Source organism: Aythya marila, assembly GCF_965140915.1.
Source record: "Aythya marila genome assembly, chromosome: 3".
Classification (NCBI taxonomy): Eukaryota; Metazoa; Chordata; class Aves; order Anseriformes; family Anatidae; genus Aythya; species Aythya marila.
Genome location: NC_139044.1, coordinates 83,941,473 through 83,960,614, shown reverse-complemented (window position 1 = coordinate 83,960,614; position 19,142 = coordinate 83,941,473). Strand labels below are relative to the sequence as shown.

Genomic DNA, 19,142 nt, shown 5'->3' with positions numbered 1-19,142 from the left:
TCTGAGCTGACGTACTGTGTTACAACACGACTTCCAGAGGACAGGCCAAGAGCAGGGCTGCAGCAACCTGAGTTAAGATTGCCTAAAGGTGTGGTTTTGTGTTATTCTTGATCCTGTCTGGTTGTGGGTTGCCTCATATCCTTTCCCCTTCCGGTAGGGGTGGCGAAGGAGGGGTGTATTTCGTGCTGGCTGTGCCAGCTGTTTTTTGCTTTCAGCCCGATGTTTTTCAGAAACCTTCAGTTCACAGAAAAGACCAAAAATTTAGTTCGGGTTTTGGTCTAGCTGGCACATGCTGACGCTCTCGTTCCAATTGCCTGAAAGTTCAAAGTTTCAGGCACCCCAGCTGAAACTGGTGGCTAACAAACAAGAACATCCCTGGGCACCAGCACTTGTGCTGCTGGAAGGCTTCCTCTGTGCTTGTGGCCTGAGGCAGCTACCGCTCAGCAGCTCTCCTGGTCGCCGGCCTGGAGGCAGCACCCTGAGGCGAGGGGAACTGAAGGATGTAGGCCACACCATGCAGTGCTGCGCTCTGGGGCACGTTTAATCAGCTGTGCTTCGCTCATTTTCTAGTCTAGGAGCAACAAGTGTGCTCCCTCGAGGAGATGTGAAGCTTGTGTTGGTGGCTGAGGCCACGCGGAGTTGCTGTGCCCCGTGTATTCCCTGGGGGTGGGTTAATGCTATCGCCCCTGTGAACTCAGGACTCCAGCAGCTACCTTGGCTTACAAATTCACATTTCTTCTTATAATGCTTAAGCTGTGTGAAGGGCAGCGAGCAGCTATTGGGAGTTTGAGGTCTCAGTAGTCATCAAGCAAATAATCTGCTAATATGTGCTGCCTGTAGGAAAGGAGTCCTTCCAAAAAAAACCACCCCAAACCCTAAACCACCTGAGAGAACTACATTGCAAGTACAGCATTTGTATCATTTCCAGCATGGATCATAAAGTACTTAATATCTGTATGCAACGTGCAAAAAAAAAAAAACATAAATCAAGACTGAATACAAAGTAAAACTTCTGGTTTCCATTTTAGTACATTTGGACCCTCAGTTACACCTTACGGTTGTACTGAGAGCACACCTCCCTGTCCCCGTTTTGACGAGAGGTACCATATTTTGCAGTGTTTGATTTCAGCATAATGTCGCCGCTCCGCGTTACTACGGTTATATTGGCAAGCCTTCAGTGTGGAAAATGAAGAGGCTTGACTGCTGGGGGAGGGGTGAAAAATGAAGTTTGGGAGCTTAATTTGGACTCCTGCTGTTATCAATGTTTTATTCAGTGCTAGCAAAAATGCTTTGTAGGTTGCATGGATTAATGAGCTGGACTCTGCAGTGTGCATTTTTGGACAAATCTCAGCATTCCTGGAAGTGAAAGGGTGCTCAAAGTGAACGTGCGAGTAGGTGGTGGTTGTCACTTTTTCTTTTTTTTTCCAGTGTCTCTAATGTTTCTTAAGCCTAAATAATTCTTTCTTCTCTTTAGAAGTTTAAGAGGAAGCTGACATAGGAATTCACGTGTTGGTATTTTACAAATGCAAACTAAAACGCTTTTCTTGCCAGCTTTGCCAGTTACTTAGCTTGTATAAATTTCTATTTTGCTGGCAATTATTCAAAGACTTGCATCTATGTAGCTTTCCTATTCATGTCAGTAATTGTTGTAGGAAAAAAGAATTCTATTTTAAGCATAAACGATTGTTATCTTACCAGTTCATCAATTCAAGTTGAATGTAGCTTGAAGCCTAGGTTGAATCTTGCAGTTAGATCTTGCGTACAGATTTCTTCTGGTTGACTGGTACCAGGCCAGTGGTGTTAGTTCTGTTTCAGAAACTTCTGCTTGAACAACACGTTTTTTTTCTAAACATTGAGTTTGCCACTGTGCTAGGCTGGTGAATGTCCATGTGGTAATGCTTTGGAATCAAATTCAACACTTATGGTACTTTGAGTTTCTTACCTCAAAGTTGCCTCTGTCAGCTACAGTGCTGGTTATTCCTATGTGTGGGTAAAACTTGTGGATTTCATCTATAAATCCCAAAGCACTTCATAAAGTAGGATGGTGAAACCAGAGGGATAGAGAGTAATGTGACTAGCCTGGAACAGCTTCCCAGGGAAGTGGTCACGGCACCGAGCCTGCTCAAGTTCAAGAAGCATTTGGACAACGCTCTCAGACATAAGGTCTGATTTTTGGGTGGTCCTCTGTGGAGCCAGGAGCTGGGTTTGGTGATCCTCGTGGGTTCCTTCCAACTCAGGATGCTCTGGGGTTCTGTGATTTGATGATTGCTGAGGTTTGGCAGTCTACCACAGATAGGTTGAGGATGGCACTTAGATTTCTGGAGTTCGTAAGCTGTCTGCTAGATCACATGTGCTGCTAGTGTGATCGGTGACCTAGATATGACTTATTTCTGTTAAGAAAATGCAAGCATCTATGGTTTCTAATGTCAAATCAGGAGAAAAAAGTTTTAAAAACTCTTATGGAACGGTTCAATATTAGAGCCTGCTGCAGTAATTCTAAGTCAGCAACAGAACAAAAGCAGCTTTTGGTGCTAGAATTATATACAGAGGTTATTTTCCTTTGGAAGTAAAGTTGGAATATTTGTGTTGTCATATAGACAGTGACAAAGCAGCAGTAAGTCAAGGTTACTTTTTTTGGTGTGCAACTGAATTGAATGAGAATGAAATCATAGCTATTGGAGGCTGTCTGGAGTTACCACTGACAAAGCCAAATGCAGGCTTGCTTATCAGACCTGTTTAATCTCGTTTTGCTGCAATTACCACCCATCAAGTCAAGTGTTAAGAATTCAGCTCAGATGAGTCATATCCGTTTTCTGCTGTGGGATGCAGCAGTGCAGTTACTTGTGAGGCCGGGCAGCCAGTGCTGCCTTAGTGGCAGATGGTGTTCTGGAGAGAGCAGTGCTAATTGGGTGTATATATAGTATTTTCTACTGAGATTTTTAGACTGGTTTGCAAGTTAATAGTTGTTTCATGGGAAATCTGGGTGTAGGAAATCCAGAAACTGAAATACCAAATAATTTCATGTCCACACATACATTTCTTCCACCCCCCAAATTCCTCTGGTAGTGCAACTAGCATACAGTTTTGGCCTCGTCAGCAAGAATGAGGCATGTCTGTTCCTCTGCCCCTTCCTTACTGGTACCTGTCATTATACCATGCTTACCTCCAACAGACTTGGACCATGATGGGTAGCTCTGTGATCTGCAGATCTGAGCTCCTCTTGGCTAAAGCAGAAAAGGTCGTATCTCAAATTCTGAAACTAATTTCAAACTTGATCTATCTGAAAGAGAGATGACTGTCAGGCAAATTAAAGTGGCCTGGACGAATCTGCGTTTCTGAACTTAGCTGTGCTAGTCCTAATAAAGCTGCTAGGCCACCAGTTCCAAAAAGAAAACTTCTTCGTTAAGAAGCTGGATCAAAATCACAACTTGTAGGAAACACAAATGTGTCAAGTTCCAGATTTTCCAGTCTTTCCTAGATGAGCACTATGTTTCATATTGAAGTCAAAAACTTTGTAATTATTGTCCTTGAACCCGTGAGAGATGGGTTTTGGAAAAGGACAGCTATTCCAAGCTTCCTTGTAGCTAACAGTAATGCTTACACTATAATCTCTCCTGTCTGAAACTGTATCCAAGGTTGGGACTTTGGTTCTTTCTGCCAGCAGTAAATGCTTCCTCCTGGATAGCTTACTAACAAGGCTGTTTAAATTTTCGAAAGGATTTGAGGCTTCTGTGTCACAGGGCACGGATTGCGTAAGTCCGTGCTGTAAAGGCTTTGTAGCGTGTAATCAGACAGACTCAGACTACATCTTTTCGTGAATTGTTGCAATAAAAAATAGTACCAAATGCTGCATTAAATGATACATGTTAATTTCTGCTGGAGGGTTGGCCCTTCACATTCTGAATACTTCAAACCAGAGTCGTCGTTAGATTTGAGGTATTTTCTGTGTGAAGTAGATACTTCTATGCAGTGGTTTTGGTGGAACCCAGGGGATCTTTCAGATTATTTGATCAGGTGTGTGGTGTGTACTCTGCACGTTCCCACTCTTGTCTGAAGTCACAGATTTGCATGGGTGAGTGTTGCAGGTGGTACAAAGGATTCAGCTTTTTCCTTGCTAAATTGCAGAAGTCGTGCTTGTAACTTACAGATAGGTAAAGCAGAAAAAGGAACTTAAGTGTAGTTCTAGTTAGTGTATTTATAACAATAAATCTTTAGGATATAGAACATTTAGGACATAGAACATATGCATTTATTATTATGTATTGTCTGTGCTAGGGATGGTGAATTTATTTTTGTCTCCTTAGGTATAGAACATGCTTTGCTACCTGCAAAATTGTAAGCAATAAAGCAGTTGATCATATGGGCTTCTTTTGGGAAATATTGGTCAGTGTAGGCGGGTGGTCACTATAGGCAGTTTATAAAAGCAAATGAAAGGACAAAAGATGCAAAGGGACTGAGTGCTGCTGGATATGCTTATTTTCTAATCTGTTAGGATGCGTTACAGAGGTTAGAGCTATTGTGAATATACTCCTGAAGACCTCATAGGAGTAATGAAGGAGAAAAGACAACACCAGGAGCTACTGTCTACTAGAAATGGATAAAGAACTAGAAAACACTTTTCTGTATGAGTACAGAGGCAAATTGTTTATCTTACAGGCATAAGGTGCTGTGGAGGTGGAAAGTATTGGTTTCACAAAAGGACTAAAATTCCCGAGGGATGGTTTGCTGAGACCTGCTGTGTATGCTGGACCCAGTATGACTGAAATGACTCAGGAGCTCTTTCGACTGTTGAATTCTCTCGGGGCTTCATAAGGATGTACCCTGTGGCTCTGCAGTTGCTCAGTTTCTTTTTTTCTTTCCTAATAACTGCTGTTGACAGTGGCAGAGATGGGCTTCCTGATCTGACATCACGTGGTTATCTTTAGGGCTAAACTGATGCAGCTCATTCACAGATGATGTTATATAGTAAATTTTCTAACTAATTTGCTAGACAAATGAAACTGTAGATGTTTTCCAGAGGTAGATGCAAATGCAAACAAGACTGACCTACTTAATGCCAATCATTTGACAGGTGGAGGCATGTCATCAGATAATGTTACCGAATTCACAGAAGCACACCGGTTTAACCCGGATGAGGAAATGGTATCAGTCTGGCATCTGAAATAGCAGGAAGGCTGCAGTGCCATGTTATCTAATGTATGCCTTTTCTGGGCACTATTGCACTGTCACCTGGATGGAGCCCCAGGGGCTCCCATCAGGATGCTTTTCTCTGGAAAAGCAGTTTCTTCCATTTGTGGATCTCCTTCTAAGTGAAGCCAGGGAATTCAGTATTTAAGCTCATTTTTTTGAGCATAAAGAGTTTTGCAACTTGGAATAAGAACCTGTAGAGCAGAATCAGGGGGAAGGTGGCTGGCATTCACTCATAGGTGTACCCAAAAGAACCCCCCCAGGACATGCTGAGATCTCCTAGGTACCTGAGCCAAGCTGGGCTCTGATGGCATTGAGCTCATCTTAGTTTGATTTCCTCCTGGTGGTTAGGCTCTGCGGTAGTGAGGATGTGCCAAAGCATCCCTGGAGATATGCTTTTCACAGCCTGCTCTCTGACAATTACATCCTCTTCAACTTTATGTTAGAAGCGGTGCCTGTTGGAGGTGGATAAAAGCAGTGAGGAAAAGTGCTGTTGATGCAGCTGTTGTTAGTAAAAGGTATAAACTAATCACGTTACCTGTAGCAATAAATCTCTGGATATCTTGCCCTGGGACATTTTCAGCCAGTGGGACTGGGGTCTGTTTTAAAAGGTTCTTATCAGTAACCCAATGTGTCTGTCCTTCAGTAACTATCTTATCGTTGATTCAAGTGAAAGAAAAATTCAAGTGGCTGATACGGAGTACTTCTGAAGGCAAAATCCTTCATCACACCTCCTACAGCATAACTGTCCTGTAACTTGGACACATGAGGAAGGTTATGCAGAAGGTGCCTCCAGGAACTTCCAGGTGGGGGTGGAGGAGCATTATGCAATCCTCAATTTATGCAAAACCACTGAAAGTACATCAGAAATCTAGAACACTCTGGAGTAAAAACATTTTCCGTCGATCTTTTTTTTTGAGTGTGTAATTTGCTTTCTGTGCTAAAATGAATCGCTATGGCTGATCATGGTCTAAGCACATTTTCTGCTTTGCTTCACAAAAATTGTCTTAATCTGTCTGATGCAGGTAAGAGCATCTTCTTTAATAAATAAATGGGGGCTTCAGGCTGGGTGTTCTCTGCTTTATTGTGAATACTAATTCCTGTATTTCATGAAAGCTCCTCTGACATCTAGTCCAAAAGTACTAGAGCAGACCTATGTACACAGACTGTTTGGAATACTTGCAGTGTAGATATTGGCACAGAAGCATTCCTATCTTATTTGGTTTATGCATAGTTTAAATTGTTATGCGTTTAAAACATGAAGAAACAGACAAAGTTTGCTTCCTAGTTGTGCTGCTGCTTCTGACTTCACACTATGTTTTTTGTTAAATGAATGTGGCATGGTTTGCAAATAAAACATGGGGAATGCAAATCATAGAAGAATGCAGGGTCAGCAGGGGTTCCATGAACTCATTAGTCCACCTTGAGCTCCAGGGAGTTGACTCAGCTGCCTTGTGAGTGCCAGGTAGAGACCTCTGGTGTTTTACCTTTGAAACTCCCATTTACGCAGTACAGAATGTGGTAGGGTTTGTTTTTTTTCAGTAGCATACGTTGCTCCCCATTCATTCTGTGACTTCTATTAATAACAAAACCCAGTGCACATCTCCCAAAGGTCTAAACCATCCAGGCAGTTTTACATTTGATTTCAGCACCTATAAGCACAGGGTATAATAAAAATTCATTAAAGGTGAGTTTTTCAGTCTTCTGTTCCAATTCTACTCCCATCTTTCTGGGTGCTTCCCAAATTGTTACAGAAAAATATTATCAGTGGCAACATACAAATCAGGAATGCAGATATGTGCTTGCACAGATCCTTTGATAAGTGCTGCGGTCTGACAGTGCATTATTGGTAAATACTCTCATCCTATAAAGGAAAGTTGTTCTTGAACATTGTAAAATAAACACCAAATTTAGTAAAAGCACAGAAAGTCCAAAAAATTGTAGTGAGCAGTTTAAATTCCTGAGTCTAACCTCAAAAGCAACACGTTACCAGATTAATAGTTATGATCAGATACCTTCACATGAAACTACACTTCCTTTTTAACGGTGTATGAATTTTTATGATTACTCTTCAGCAGAACCACTGAGCATGTACTACTTTTTGGATTAAACCTAATTAATAAAATCTTTGTTATTAAGAGAGAATGGTGTTTTCTGTTAGAAAACATAGCATATGAGACTCTTAAGCCTTTGGGCATTTGGTCTTCTCAGACAGTGTCGTTCTGTTCCTGGGAAAACTTCAAACACGGAGATTTTTGGGAGGGGTGGTGAGAACCAGAAATGGTAGACATACCCTGTACTTTTGGTTAAGATGAAGCTTGGGGCTAAAATTCTCAAATACTGTATCATTTATGACAGATACTTTCTCCTCATAATAGAAATACTTTCTTGAGAAGTAAAGACGTTTAAACAAACATGTTTACATCTCTTAGAATGCTTCTTCCAAGTTTTTGGAAGCCTGGGAAGCTCCCAGTTTTTGTGCATTCCAGCTGTTGTTCTTCATACTACTAAAATATTATGTATTTATTTTTCAGTCTGTGCTCACTGCTTGGGAATTTTTTATGTTTACACCATTTTTGGCAATCGGAGATTGGGAAATGTTAAATCCCATGACTTGAAAATAATACTGTGAGAAATAATTCTATATCTTTGGATCAGAAACACTTCTGGACTTTTTATCTACAGGTTGTGAGCTTAGTGGGCAGGGCTCTGCCCTTAAGAGACAGACGCACTCTGTCTCACTCTGGCTTGGCCTTCTAGTTTGGCTTGGCCCATCCTTTGTGCAGTTCACATTTCTACTAGGACCTGTGGAAAAAATGAGTAAGCTTCTGAAGAGGAAATTGAAAGGAATGACTAAAAAGAAGAGCAGCTTTCAGATAGCAGGGAAACACCTTAATGAAAATTGCTTCCATAAAGCGCTTGCTACTTATTTAAAGAACTTTTAAAGTAACCTACAGCAGGTGGCTTTGTTGAGACAATGACGGAATGAAGTGATGCCCTTTGAAAATGATGCGCTTTTGCTCAAATGGGGAAAAAAGTTGGAAAAAAACAAACACTAAGTATGGCAAACTTACTATAAGCTTTAAGATTGTTCCCAGAAGAGTTTGAGGAATACTTGCTGAAGACACTACCACAAAAGTACTCTCAAATGCTTCACCATCAGAGAGCAAGCTCAGGGTCCTATGCAATCAACATGGAAAAGGAAGGCTTGAGAAAGATGCAGTTTTCCTGCTATAATCTTACGAAAGACCTTTTCTTTAAGGGGGTAAGCCTGAGGTACTGCCTGAGTTTTAAGTTGCCACGAGAAGAGGCTTTAAAATAAGCTGATAAAACAAGTGGAAATGACTCATACAAACCTGTGATGACGTCTCAAGTTCTAAAGGAGCTCCAGCTGAAAAACACTGAGCTTTTAATTACGGCGTGTGACTTCTGCCTTCAGTGGATGTTGACACAGTAAGAAAGGACGATGATACTGTAATATTGGTAGAATAAAATACAAATAAACTTTGTAGACACGTGAATAAATTCTGACAGTGGGGAAGAGCTGACTGGATTTTTTGTAGAGGTAAATCAGACTTCAAGATTGTGAAGCCTTTGAGAGGCTGTCGTTCCATTTAAGACTGTATATTTGGATGGCAGAAAGCTTTTGACCAGATCCCTGACCAAAGACTCTTAAGATCCAAAATGCCTGGAACTGAGATCATTGTTCCCTTCAAATGAATGGTTTGTTCAAGGAGTGGAAGAGAAAATCTGTTTTGCAGTGAATCAAGGTTACCAGTAGTAAAATGCGCTGGCGAAAGCATTGCCCTGGACTTTGTTTGAACTGGACTTTTCAGAGTACATGTCAACAATGTGCTGGTGATGTTTGCCAATGTGCAGGCCAGTCAAGACTCTGACGAAGTGACTAAAAAATTGTAGAAAGCCTTCTGGTACCAGGCAAACGGGCAGTTCAGAAAAGCTGAAGTTCAGTAATAGTGAATGCAGAGCAACTTATGAAGAAAAGCAGCTCTAATTATGCACACAATATTAAGCACTAAGTTAGTTGTTGCTGTTCAGACTTCTAGTTAGCTCAAGACTTTTCTGAAAATGTCTCTCGATTGCTGATTGAAAAAGGTCAGTCTTTATTTGCCTCATTCTTACAATCCTTATGGTGTTGGCTGGCTTCTGGCAGGGAGATTTTGAGCCAAGCAGAGCTTTGATCTGATCCCTCTAGCTGTTGTGATGAAACCCAGAATTAATTTTGGAGCATGGAGGTGGATCTGCTTAGACATTCAGTGAGGTCCTCAAAAAAGCCAAATATATACTATGTTGTAGGTGAAAATAGATTGTATTCAAATAAAAATTAAAATACTTTTCATAAATAGGGGAAAATTTAGGTCACTGAGGCAGAAATAAATAGAATACACGAAAGTAAAAAGAACTTCTGATTAGCTATACTCCTGCCCCGTCTGCCGTCTAGGCGGGTTGTTGTTTCCTGGTTCAGTTTTAATGAACTCATCACTTTTGGAATTGTGGCACATTCAGTGGTTCTGGAAGAATTTAGGAGGATTTCTTTCCGTCACCTCCGAGGTCTGGCTGTTTGCTCCTTCCTTCTCTAAGCTCTTTCGTTGGCACACCTGTGATTCCACAAGTACTTTTTTCCTGCATAGTCTCAGTCTCTTGAGAGAATGCTTAATCACTTAATCACGTCTTAAAGGCACAAAACTTGAATATATAAACCAAAATAATCTGACAGGTACCATCACATCACTTATTTGTGTAGGTGGCTGAAAAAAAATGCAGCGATGCACATCCACTGGACAAAACTTACAGGACAAAAGAGTTGCTGCAGCTTGCATTGCTTTCCTTGACTTTTCCTGCTGTTGTCTTTGAAAATTGTTTAAAAATATGTTAACATTTTGTACAGGTCCTAAAACTTATCAGCCGTGCGATGCGCTCAAGCTTTCAGTGGAGCCTCATTAGCTACCTCACTGAGCTCAGAGTATTTTTTTTCTAAATGTAAAGTTTGGAGTTGTGTTTAGTATTTCATGTTCTTGGCACTAGGGAGCCCATTTCACTGGGATTGATACAGATGCAGTGAGCCTGAATATACTGAGGTTATTTTTAAATAAATGGCTCTTTGTTTGGTTGTCATCTTTTATTCTTACCTAATCCTGAGGTCCTCCCACATGCATCAAGCTGAGGGTGTTTTTTTGATTGTTGGGGGTTGGAAACGTGATAGCATCACAGTCCTTTGTCTTGGGCCAAGATAGTGTATTTTGTTCAATCTCAAGCTTTCTCTTTTTTTCTTCCTTTGCCATTTGTCTTCAGATCATTGACAGACTGCCATGTGGTTTGCTGTGTTAGTTCCTACAGGCTCCCCTTTTGTTTCTCCTACATTTCCCCCTCTGATTCCTTTACCCAACATCTGTATGAACTTTCTTTGTGGTACCAGCCACTTGCCGTCTTCTGCTGTTTTCTTTCAGTAAGTACCCTCTGTTTTGCTCCCATCAGCCTTGTAGGATAAAATCAAGAGCTTTTCCCTTCGTATCCTTGAAATGTAGTGCAGTCAACAACAGAGAATTTCATGTGGAGGCTGTGGTTTTAGAATATTGCATGATCATTCTTTTTTTTCCTCTTTTCCTTATCTGAATAGCTCTTTGTGATGTTTTGTACTTACTTTTATGAGAACCGTCTGAGCCAATTAGCGGCAAAAGTTAGCAGGGATCAATTTGTACAGGCTTTCATAAGAAGCACCTTGATGCGTAGTGGGAGGGACTGCAAGCTTTGTAATTCTCTTATTTGGCAGCAGAGCAAATACGATGTATGAAACGTTTTGGGAGGTGCTCCAGAACATCATAACTTGTGGGTTGTGAAGTTGCTTGCTAACTGTGAAGTTGCAAGCTGATGCTGCATCCATATCTGTGTGGTGGATAAAATTTCCTTACCCCCTGGAACAATACATGACTTAATCTTAAGCAGAAGCAGAGGGTATTCAGTTGCATTCCTGCACTTATCATGGTGCATTTTGCCTCCTCTGTATAGGACCTAGTGATTGTATGGGGTGCAGAATCATCTAACTGATCCTGTGTCTGCCCCTCCAACCCCAGTGCTCAACAGAGTGACTGGCTCAGTTATCTCCTCAGGTATCAGCCATGCTAGACCTGATACAAATGTGGTATACTAACAGTTAATAACAGGTAACTCTTAGAGTTTACCTGAAATGAAATCACACCTTTGCTTATTAATGTTTGTCCAGGTGTAGAAGTTGACTTCCAAATTCAAGACAAGCTGGACTCAGTATAGCTGTCCAAGGATAGCTATCCAAGAATAGCTATCCAAGGATATCCAAGATAGATTAGCAATCCAAGGACAGCTAAACATGGTGCTGTTGTACTTGAAGGTAACTTGCTGCTTTTGGGGTAAGTATTAAGTGCCCTAGTTACTTCTATCCATGGCTTGTTCTACAGAATGGGATGCTCGCCAGGGTGCTGTGCCTGTTCTGATGGGGGCAAGTGCTCAGAAATTCTCCTTCAAGCAGGTCCCAGGACTGGCTCTAAATTGTACTTGTGATGCAGGATCTCCTCTTCCATTTTGTGAAAATGAGACTACCAGACCCAGGATTATTGCAGGTGTTTAAAAACCAAACCCTTCTGGAGCATTGGTGTCACAGGTGCTTTGTTAACCCTGTCTGCTAGGGCTTGTGACATGTGAGGTGCAGAAATAAGGGTCCTGAACCATAATGCCCTATCCTATGCAGTGCTAGAAACTGGAAGTCTGTGGTGGAAAATAACTAACAAGTGTCACAGAATCACAGAATTTCTAGGTTGGAAGAGACCTCAAGATCATCGAGTCCAACCTCTGACCTAACACTAACAGTCCCCACTAAACCATATCCCTTGTGTCTTAGTGCTCTTGCTTATACTTTAAACATTAATAGGAGATTCTACAAATACTTTGCTTTTCCAACATACAGCATGTTTAATTTGCTCATGCAGTCAGTACCCTCTCTTCCTTCCCCATATCCAAGCCCCAGGCACCTCTACGAAGCTCTCTTTCTGGCTCGCCTCTCCCAGCAGACTGGCTCGGCCGGCCTGGTTTCCTGAGCGGCCAGCCGTTCCCCGGGGTGTAGGTGTGCTCACCCAAGTGCCTCCCGTCGATTGTTTCCGCTCTGGATGACACGTGAGTGGCTCCTGACAAGTTGTTCTTGATTCCAGCGGCGCTGACAAGTCGGTGGTGCTGCGGTTTGCACGGCCAGACCTGAACCATCACGCTGTACTGACGCGGTGCTGTCACTTCCAAAGCTGGTCTCTGCCAAAGCAGGCAGTCTCTGGGCAGAGAGCAAGATGTCCATGTCGAACGGAGAGAAACACAAAGAAGATGTGCTCATCTACTTGATCTGCTCGTTTCTGAAAGCTCACCTGATAGCACGGTATCACGGCTTGTAGAAACCATCGTTATTGCTGCTGAACGCAGAGCTGCTACTGCAGTATGGAAAGCACTCTGTGCTTAGGCTTGCGTTCACATAAATTTGGTCTACAGATATATCTCTGACAAGAGTTTCTTTTAACGCCAAGTGGAAGAGAACCCTAAATATTGTTCCATCTCAGAATTTGCCATTAGCAATTAGCTTTTCTTTTGTCTCGGTTAATTGTGGAACAGTGAATGCGAGGCAGCAACTGTGTGCTTAGCACCAATTAATCAGAAGATAGTAGCAAGCATAAACATTCATCAGTTTTATAACTGCGCTGTTTGTATTCATTATTTTTCCTGGCAGCGCTACTGTATGCAGGCAGTATCAAAAAGTAGGGTGTGCGTGCATAATACCTCACAGCATTCATTTAAGCATTCCTCTCTGCCCTGTTAGATTTTAAACAATGAGTGGGAGATGAACTTTGGCCACCGCGTTTCTTGATGACTAAAGGCACAGGTAATAGCCAAGGGAGAAGGGCCTCATACACCAGATAGACACTTATCATTCTTGACCATGATCTTAAGTTTTAATAATTTATTAAGAAAGAGCAATTGGAGATTTTATATATGAAGTTCATGTTCTTGTACATGTAGCTTAAAAAAAAAAAAGAGGATTTATGCTGCAGGTAAGAAATGTTGGTCACACAATTTTAACATATGCCAAGCTTCACAGAGGTGAGACCTTGAGCTTCTACTGCTCAGGCAAGAAGGGTCAGGTCACTTGCCTGTAATTCTGTCACACGTCTGCTTTCCCATATTGTGTGACAGTTTTGAGCTATTACTGGTGTAGATGTTAGTTAGCCTAATAACACGAAGCATGACTGCTCGGTGGCTGTTGCTATGTCTGAGCTCAGTGTGTGGCCATCCAAGCAAGGCTGTAAGTAGGCAGCTTTGTGACTGACGGCTTGGTGGCTGTCAGCTAGAGCTTGGGGTGGTTTGTGAAATGGACACTGAGAGCGTGCTGCTGCAGTTATGCTGCTCTGCTACCTCGGCCAGAGCTCAGCTCCCTTCTCCTGTGCATGTCATTCCAGTCACATCAGTGTAGGCATGCCAGTTATTTAAAGGGACAAGAGAAGGCTGTGACTAGACTTACTTTATTGTTCATAAACTAGCAAGACGACAATTTATCGTAAGATTTCTTATAAGGGTCTTCAGCTGTAGATGTCAAAGATAACTAACAAGGAAGAGCATCCTGATCCTGTTTTCTTTAAATAGCATCGGTGTATCTGTGATCTGTAAACAGAGAAAGTGACACTTGGTCTTATGCCCAAGACCCAGGTAAGGGATACATCTTACTCTTTCCTGCAACCTATAGGGTTATAAGAATTGTAGTTCTACTTTCCTATCTCTCACTTGCCTTGAAACTGAAGCTGCTTCATAAGTGGGTTTGCCTTATTCCACTGTAAATGTAGAGTTACTTCTACGGCTTTAATTGAAATGACATTGTCACTTGTGAAATCGTGTTTTCCAATAAGTAAGGAACAGATCTTTTGCTGCAGTAGTCTGTTAGACTAATTTCATCTGGTGGAAGTGAGAGTCTGCTAAGTGGGATTCCAGCAGTTTTGATGACCAAACAGGTTTTTTGCACTAAGTTAACTTCTGGCTTCACAGAACTGGTAAGATTTTTTATGGATATTCATTTGAGTTAGATTTGGCTTGGAAAACATCAGTCTTACTCAGCTTCAGTAAACCTCTAATCCTCCTTTATGTAACTGAATTCAGTGTTCAGCTGCCTTAGGTGCACTTGACGTTACCTTTCAGGCTCTTTGTAGAAGCCACTGCCCTTGCTTTACAGACAAGGAGATGGAAAGGATAGGTGAAGATGGGTGGAGTAGCTAAAGTTTTCCCAGAAAATAAGCTCTTAATTTGTTCCTCTGCATTTGACTTCTGAATTTGACCAACTTTCTACATGCTAGTCCGTGCCTTGGTCAGAGGAGTTTCTCTTCTGATGTTATGAAAGAAGATAGTAAGAAACGGGTCTGTTGCAGGAGGTTGATTAGGGTATATGTTGTGGCTTTTTTTTATTTTCATTTTTTAAATGGATAGACATCTAATCTCAACAGTGCAGACATTTTCTGTGGCTTGTTAGATTTCCAAATAAAAACTGGGCTTTTCCCCTTGTAAACTGTGATACCAGCCCCAGAGGACCAGTCTAGATGATAGAAATCTTATTTATGTCATAAATGAGAGCTTCTGCTTAAGATACATACCCACTAGTATGGAAAGCAAACTTCACAGAAGTCGGACGTATTCTAAAGTACATACTGCTTCATAGTGAGATTATCCAGAAGTCCTGGATTTCACAAAGTCTTAAAATATCAAGGAAAGAAACCACACTTACTTACAGTAAAAATAAACAAATACTGGTAAAAAGCGCCACAATATTTTTATCTTAGTGTCTTTTTTCTTGCAAGCGATGACTCAATCACATGGTGCTTCCTTGTGCTTATTAAACAGCAAAAGGCCTCAAGGCTTTTTTGTTTTGTATATTGATCTGATTTGAGGGATTGGACAGGATTCAAGAACGTTTCTTAGTGTGATCCTGAGTCAGATTGGTTCTAACAATTGTATTAAATGCATTTGGCCATCTGATCTTGTTAGTAGTAAGTTTATTTGCCTGTGTTTAAGGATTGTTTCCTTATTCGTGGTCCTGGGAACTTGCCATCTTAACATAGGATTTCTCAAGTATCTTCTGTATACTGACTTTGGTCAGGCTCTGTCAATTTTTGTTTTTTAGTAATATTTCTTTCACTGTTAGTTTTGCAACTCCAGTAAGAACACATTATCTTGCAAGATTTGAGAATTAAGTCATGGAAAGTTGCGCAAATTTTCCTCCTGCTCAAGGTAACAGCAATGTACCATACGCTTGCAGTTTCTGAGGATTAGATTTTTATGTCAATAAGAGAAGTTAAAAATAGAGCGTGTAACAACAAGTTGCTTTCCATGATGGAGTGAGCGACTGCAGCAGTCATCGAGAAAAGATTGAGCAATGTCATCTACCTGGACTCCTGTAAGGCCTTTGACATGGTTCCACACATCCTTATCTCTGAATTGGGGAGAGATAGATTTGAAGGTGGGCTGTGTGGTGGATGAGGATTTGGCTAGATGGCTGCAGCCAGAGAGTTGTGGTCAATGGCTCTATGTCCAGGTGGAGGCCGATGGTGAGTGGTGTCCCTCCCCTCAGGGGTCTGTCTTGGCACTGGTGCTGTTTAATATCTTCACCAGTGACATGGACAGTGGGATGGAGCGCACCCTCAGCAAGTTTGCAGGCGACACCAAGCTGAGTGTTGCAGTCCTTACAACAGAAGGAAGAGGGTCCACAGGGTCCTGGACAAGCTGGAGAAGTGGACCCACACGAACCTAATGAGGTTCAACAAGTCCAAGTGCAAGGTGCTGCACCTAGGTTGGGGCAATCCCAGAGAAGAGCACAGACGTGGAGGGGAACTCCTTGAGAGCAACCCTGAGGAGAAGGACTCCTCAGGGGCTTTGGTGGACAGACAGCTCAGCATGAGCCAGCAGAGAGTGCTTGTGGTCTGGAAGGCCAACTGGATCCTGGGCTGCATCAACAGAGGTGTGGGCAGCAGGTGGAGGGAGGTGATTGTCCCCCTTGGTTCTGCCCTTGTGAGGCCCCACCTGGAGTGCTGCATCCAGGTTTGGAGCCCCCAGCACAAGGATGTGGGGCTGTTAGGGTGGGTCCAGAGGAGGACCACAAAATCTATATCTGCCCTCTTTTAGATATTAGGAAGAAATTATTTACTCAGAGGGTGGTGAGGCCCTAGCACAGGTTGCCCAGAGAAGCTGTGGGTGCCCCATCCCTGGAGGTGTTCAAAGCCCCATCCAGCCTGGCCTTGGGTAACCTGGTCTGGTGGGAAGTTTCCCTACCCATAGAAAGGGGTTGGAATTAGATGGTCTTTAAGGTGCCTTCCAACCCAAACATATGCATGAGTTTTGTTTTTTTTTGTTTGTTTGTTTAAAAAAAAGCCCTATTCTTACCCAAACAATATATAGTAGGAGTATTGCCATTCGTACTTGGCTTTTGTGGTATTTCCATTTCCAAAAATCAGTTTTTGTGTAGTTTTAGCAATGTGCTGCCTTTTCTACTTCAATAAAATGGAGTTGGTGGAATCCATGCTGCAAATACGTGAAATTGAGCAGAGGTTCTTAAAATGCAATTTATGAAACTCATAAAGAACAAAATCTCATATTTGATTTTTGAGGGGGAAAAATCCCTTCTTTATATCATTTAGTTGCTTCTCATTAATCTTATTCTTGCAGAACATAAGCATGTATAGGCAGATGTCTGTTCTTCTCCCCATGTGCATCTCTTCTTTAGGTTTTTGACAATTTCCAAGCCTGTAAGCCAATTACAGTAAAATAGGACCGAAGGGTTGATGTCTCAAAAACATTACTTTTTCACAAGCTTGGGAGACTCCCTTGTTGCCTTCCCAGTTGGGGTATGGCCACAGGGCGTACATGTATTTAGTATCGAACATCTTCATTATACATCTGAAGATCTAAGGAAATAGGCAAGGTGAAAGTTGTGGTTAGAGGTAAAATCTCTTGCATCTAATTAGAGATTTAATTCATTCCAAGTAAATGAACTTCAGGGTAATAAGCTTTTTGCCAGCAGAGCTTGTCTTGCTACCTGTCTTTTGTTGTAAAAGAATTCACATAAGGAGAAAGCGGGGCTGGAAACCAGGCGGCTTTTTTTTTTTCCTGCTCTTCGCAGAGCTACATTTTTCTTGTCCTTTTTTTTTTTTTTTTTTTTTACTGGAATTGAGTGAAGAATGGCACTTTGCAGGAGAGGTGGAGATGAGTCAGCTGATCCAATAAAACTTTTGCAGTGGAAAAATGCTGCCTGTTGTGAGAAAAGTCTCAACTGTCTCTGCTGATATTTTGTCATTACCTCTTGTTTTACCTTGTTGTTCCTCCGGGAAAGTGAAACTTTTTTTTTTTTTCGGAGAAATCACAGAAAATCTTTTTTTCTTCATTTGCTTCTGTGTGCATGCATGTTTGTGCTTAATTTTATTCACGCAGGTCAATCTACTATGAACAGAATTAATGCACAATGAATTATTTAATTATCTGGAGGGTTCTACAGCTTTACGTATTCACTCCCTCTTTCCTTCCTTTCTCCTGTACCTTCTCCTTTTTTCGCTAGTCTTCCTATATGAATCAAGATAGATGTGAATGGTAATTTATGCTGGAATTTTACTTTTGCCGTGCTTTCAATTTGGTTGACATTCTCTTCCAAAGATCTAATACAAAATCTATACAGTTTATTATGCAATCATGTACCTAATTACATGGATTTTTATTGCAACTTGCATTGAAGATGAAAATGCACATCAAATACAATCTTTTTTTCCCCTGTAAGGACATCAATCATCATATACAATACAGATTAACTAAACAGATTTTAAACACATTTTGTTCTCTAAGGCACGAAATTTTGCCTTTTCTTGATTAATAATGTCTTAAAACTGTGGAAATGAAGGTCTCATGGGGGGGAACAGTAGTAAAAGGGGAGGAAGGAAGAGGAGACGGGGAAAAAATTTAAACCACATCCTGCTGACATAGTCAAAATTCAGACATAACTTAAATGGAGGAAACCCTATAGAACTCTTTCCTACTTAAAATCTAATCTTTTTATCAAAGCAATTAAAATGGCATAGAAGTGTGGCATTCATTGACAATTAATTTTTCACTTCTTTCTGCAGATATTGCTGTTGTAGAGATGAGTGATGCCTTCCGTCAGCCTTCGTTGTTCTACCACCTGGGAGTCAGAGAGAGCTTCAGTATGGCTAACAACATTATCCTCTACTGTGATACAAATTCTGAGTCTCTGCAGTCACTGAAGGTACCTCTAAATGAAAAAATGGAGAGGGGAAAAAAAAAAGATGCAGTTATCTAACTCTTGCAATAGGTTCTCTATTTCCATGGGAAATACAGAAGCCATTTGTGGTTCACAAAAGAATAGCAAAAATGTTTTGAGGCTTGGAAAACAAGTCTACAGTGAAGTGCTGAAAAACAGAGTTTAGTTTTCCCAAGAGAAAGATTTAGATGACTTTACCGTGGTCAGTTAAATAGCTGGATGTTAAATAGCTCTTTATGGAAACATAATTTTGACAGATCTCAAATGAGAACTTAAATATGTGGTTTTGTCATTCAAGAGAATTACTTGCATTTGGAATAAATTGTTACAGTAAGAACAACTGGTTGAGAATGGTAGTGTGTAGAATAATTCCTATATTTTTTAGCTCCCTTGTGAAGTAGGAATTTTCTGCTCTGACCGGATGAGACTATGGGATTCTTGTGCTGGAGATTATTGACACTGTAGCAGAGTTAATAGAAATAAAACTTATGCCTATTTCTCAGGACCAGGGTTCACAGTATGGTAGGCTGGCTTAAGGCAAGATAGAGGTTTAAGGTAATCTAGAGTGAATTTTGGCAGCCAAGTTGATGCTTGCTTCCTCCACTGCTGAAGGCTTGCTAACTTCCCC

General features: G+C 41.3%; 1 protein-coding gene across 1 annotated transcript in view; it reads left to right on the top strand.

Moving 5' to 3' along the window:
* Nucleotides 1–19,142, top strand: part of MAP3K5 (mitogen-activated protein kinase kinase kinase 5) — a 100,049-nt gene that overhangs the window by 11,546 nt on the left and 69,361 nt on the right. The window contains exon 2 of the mRNA XM_082756455.1: nt 18,360–18,499. Within this exon, the coding sequence (XP_082612581.1) occupies nt 18,360–18,499 (140 nt within the window). The remainder of the gene's footprint in view (nt 1–18,359; nt 18,500–19,142) is intronic.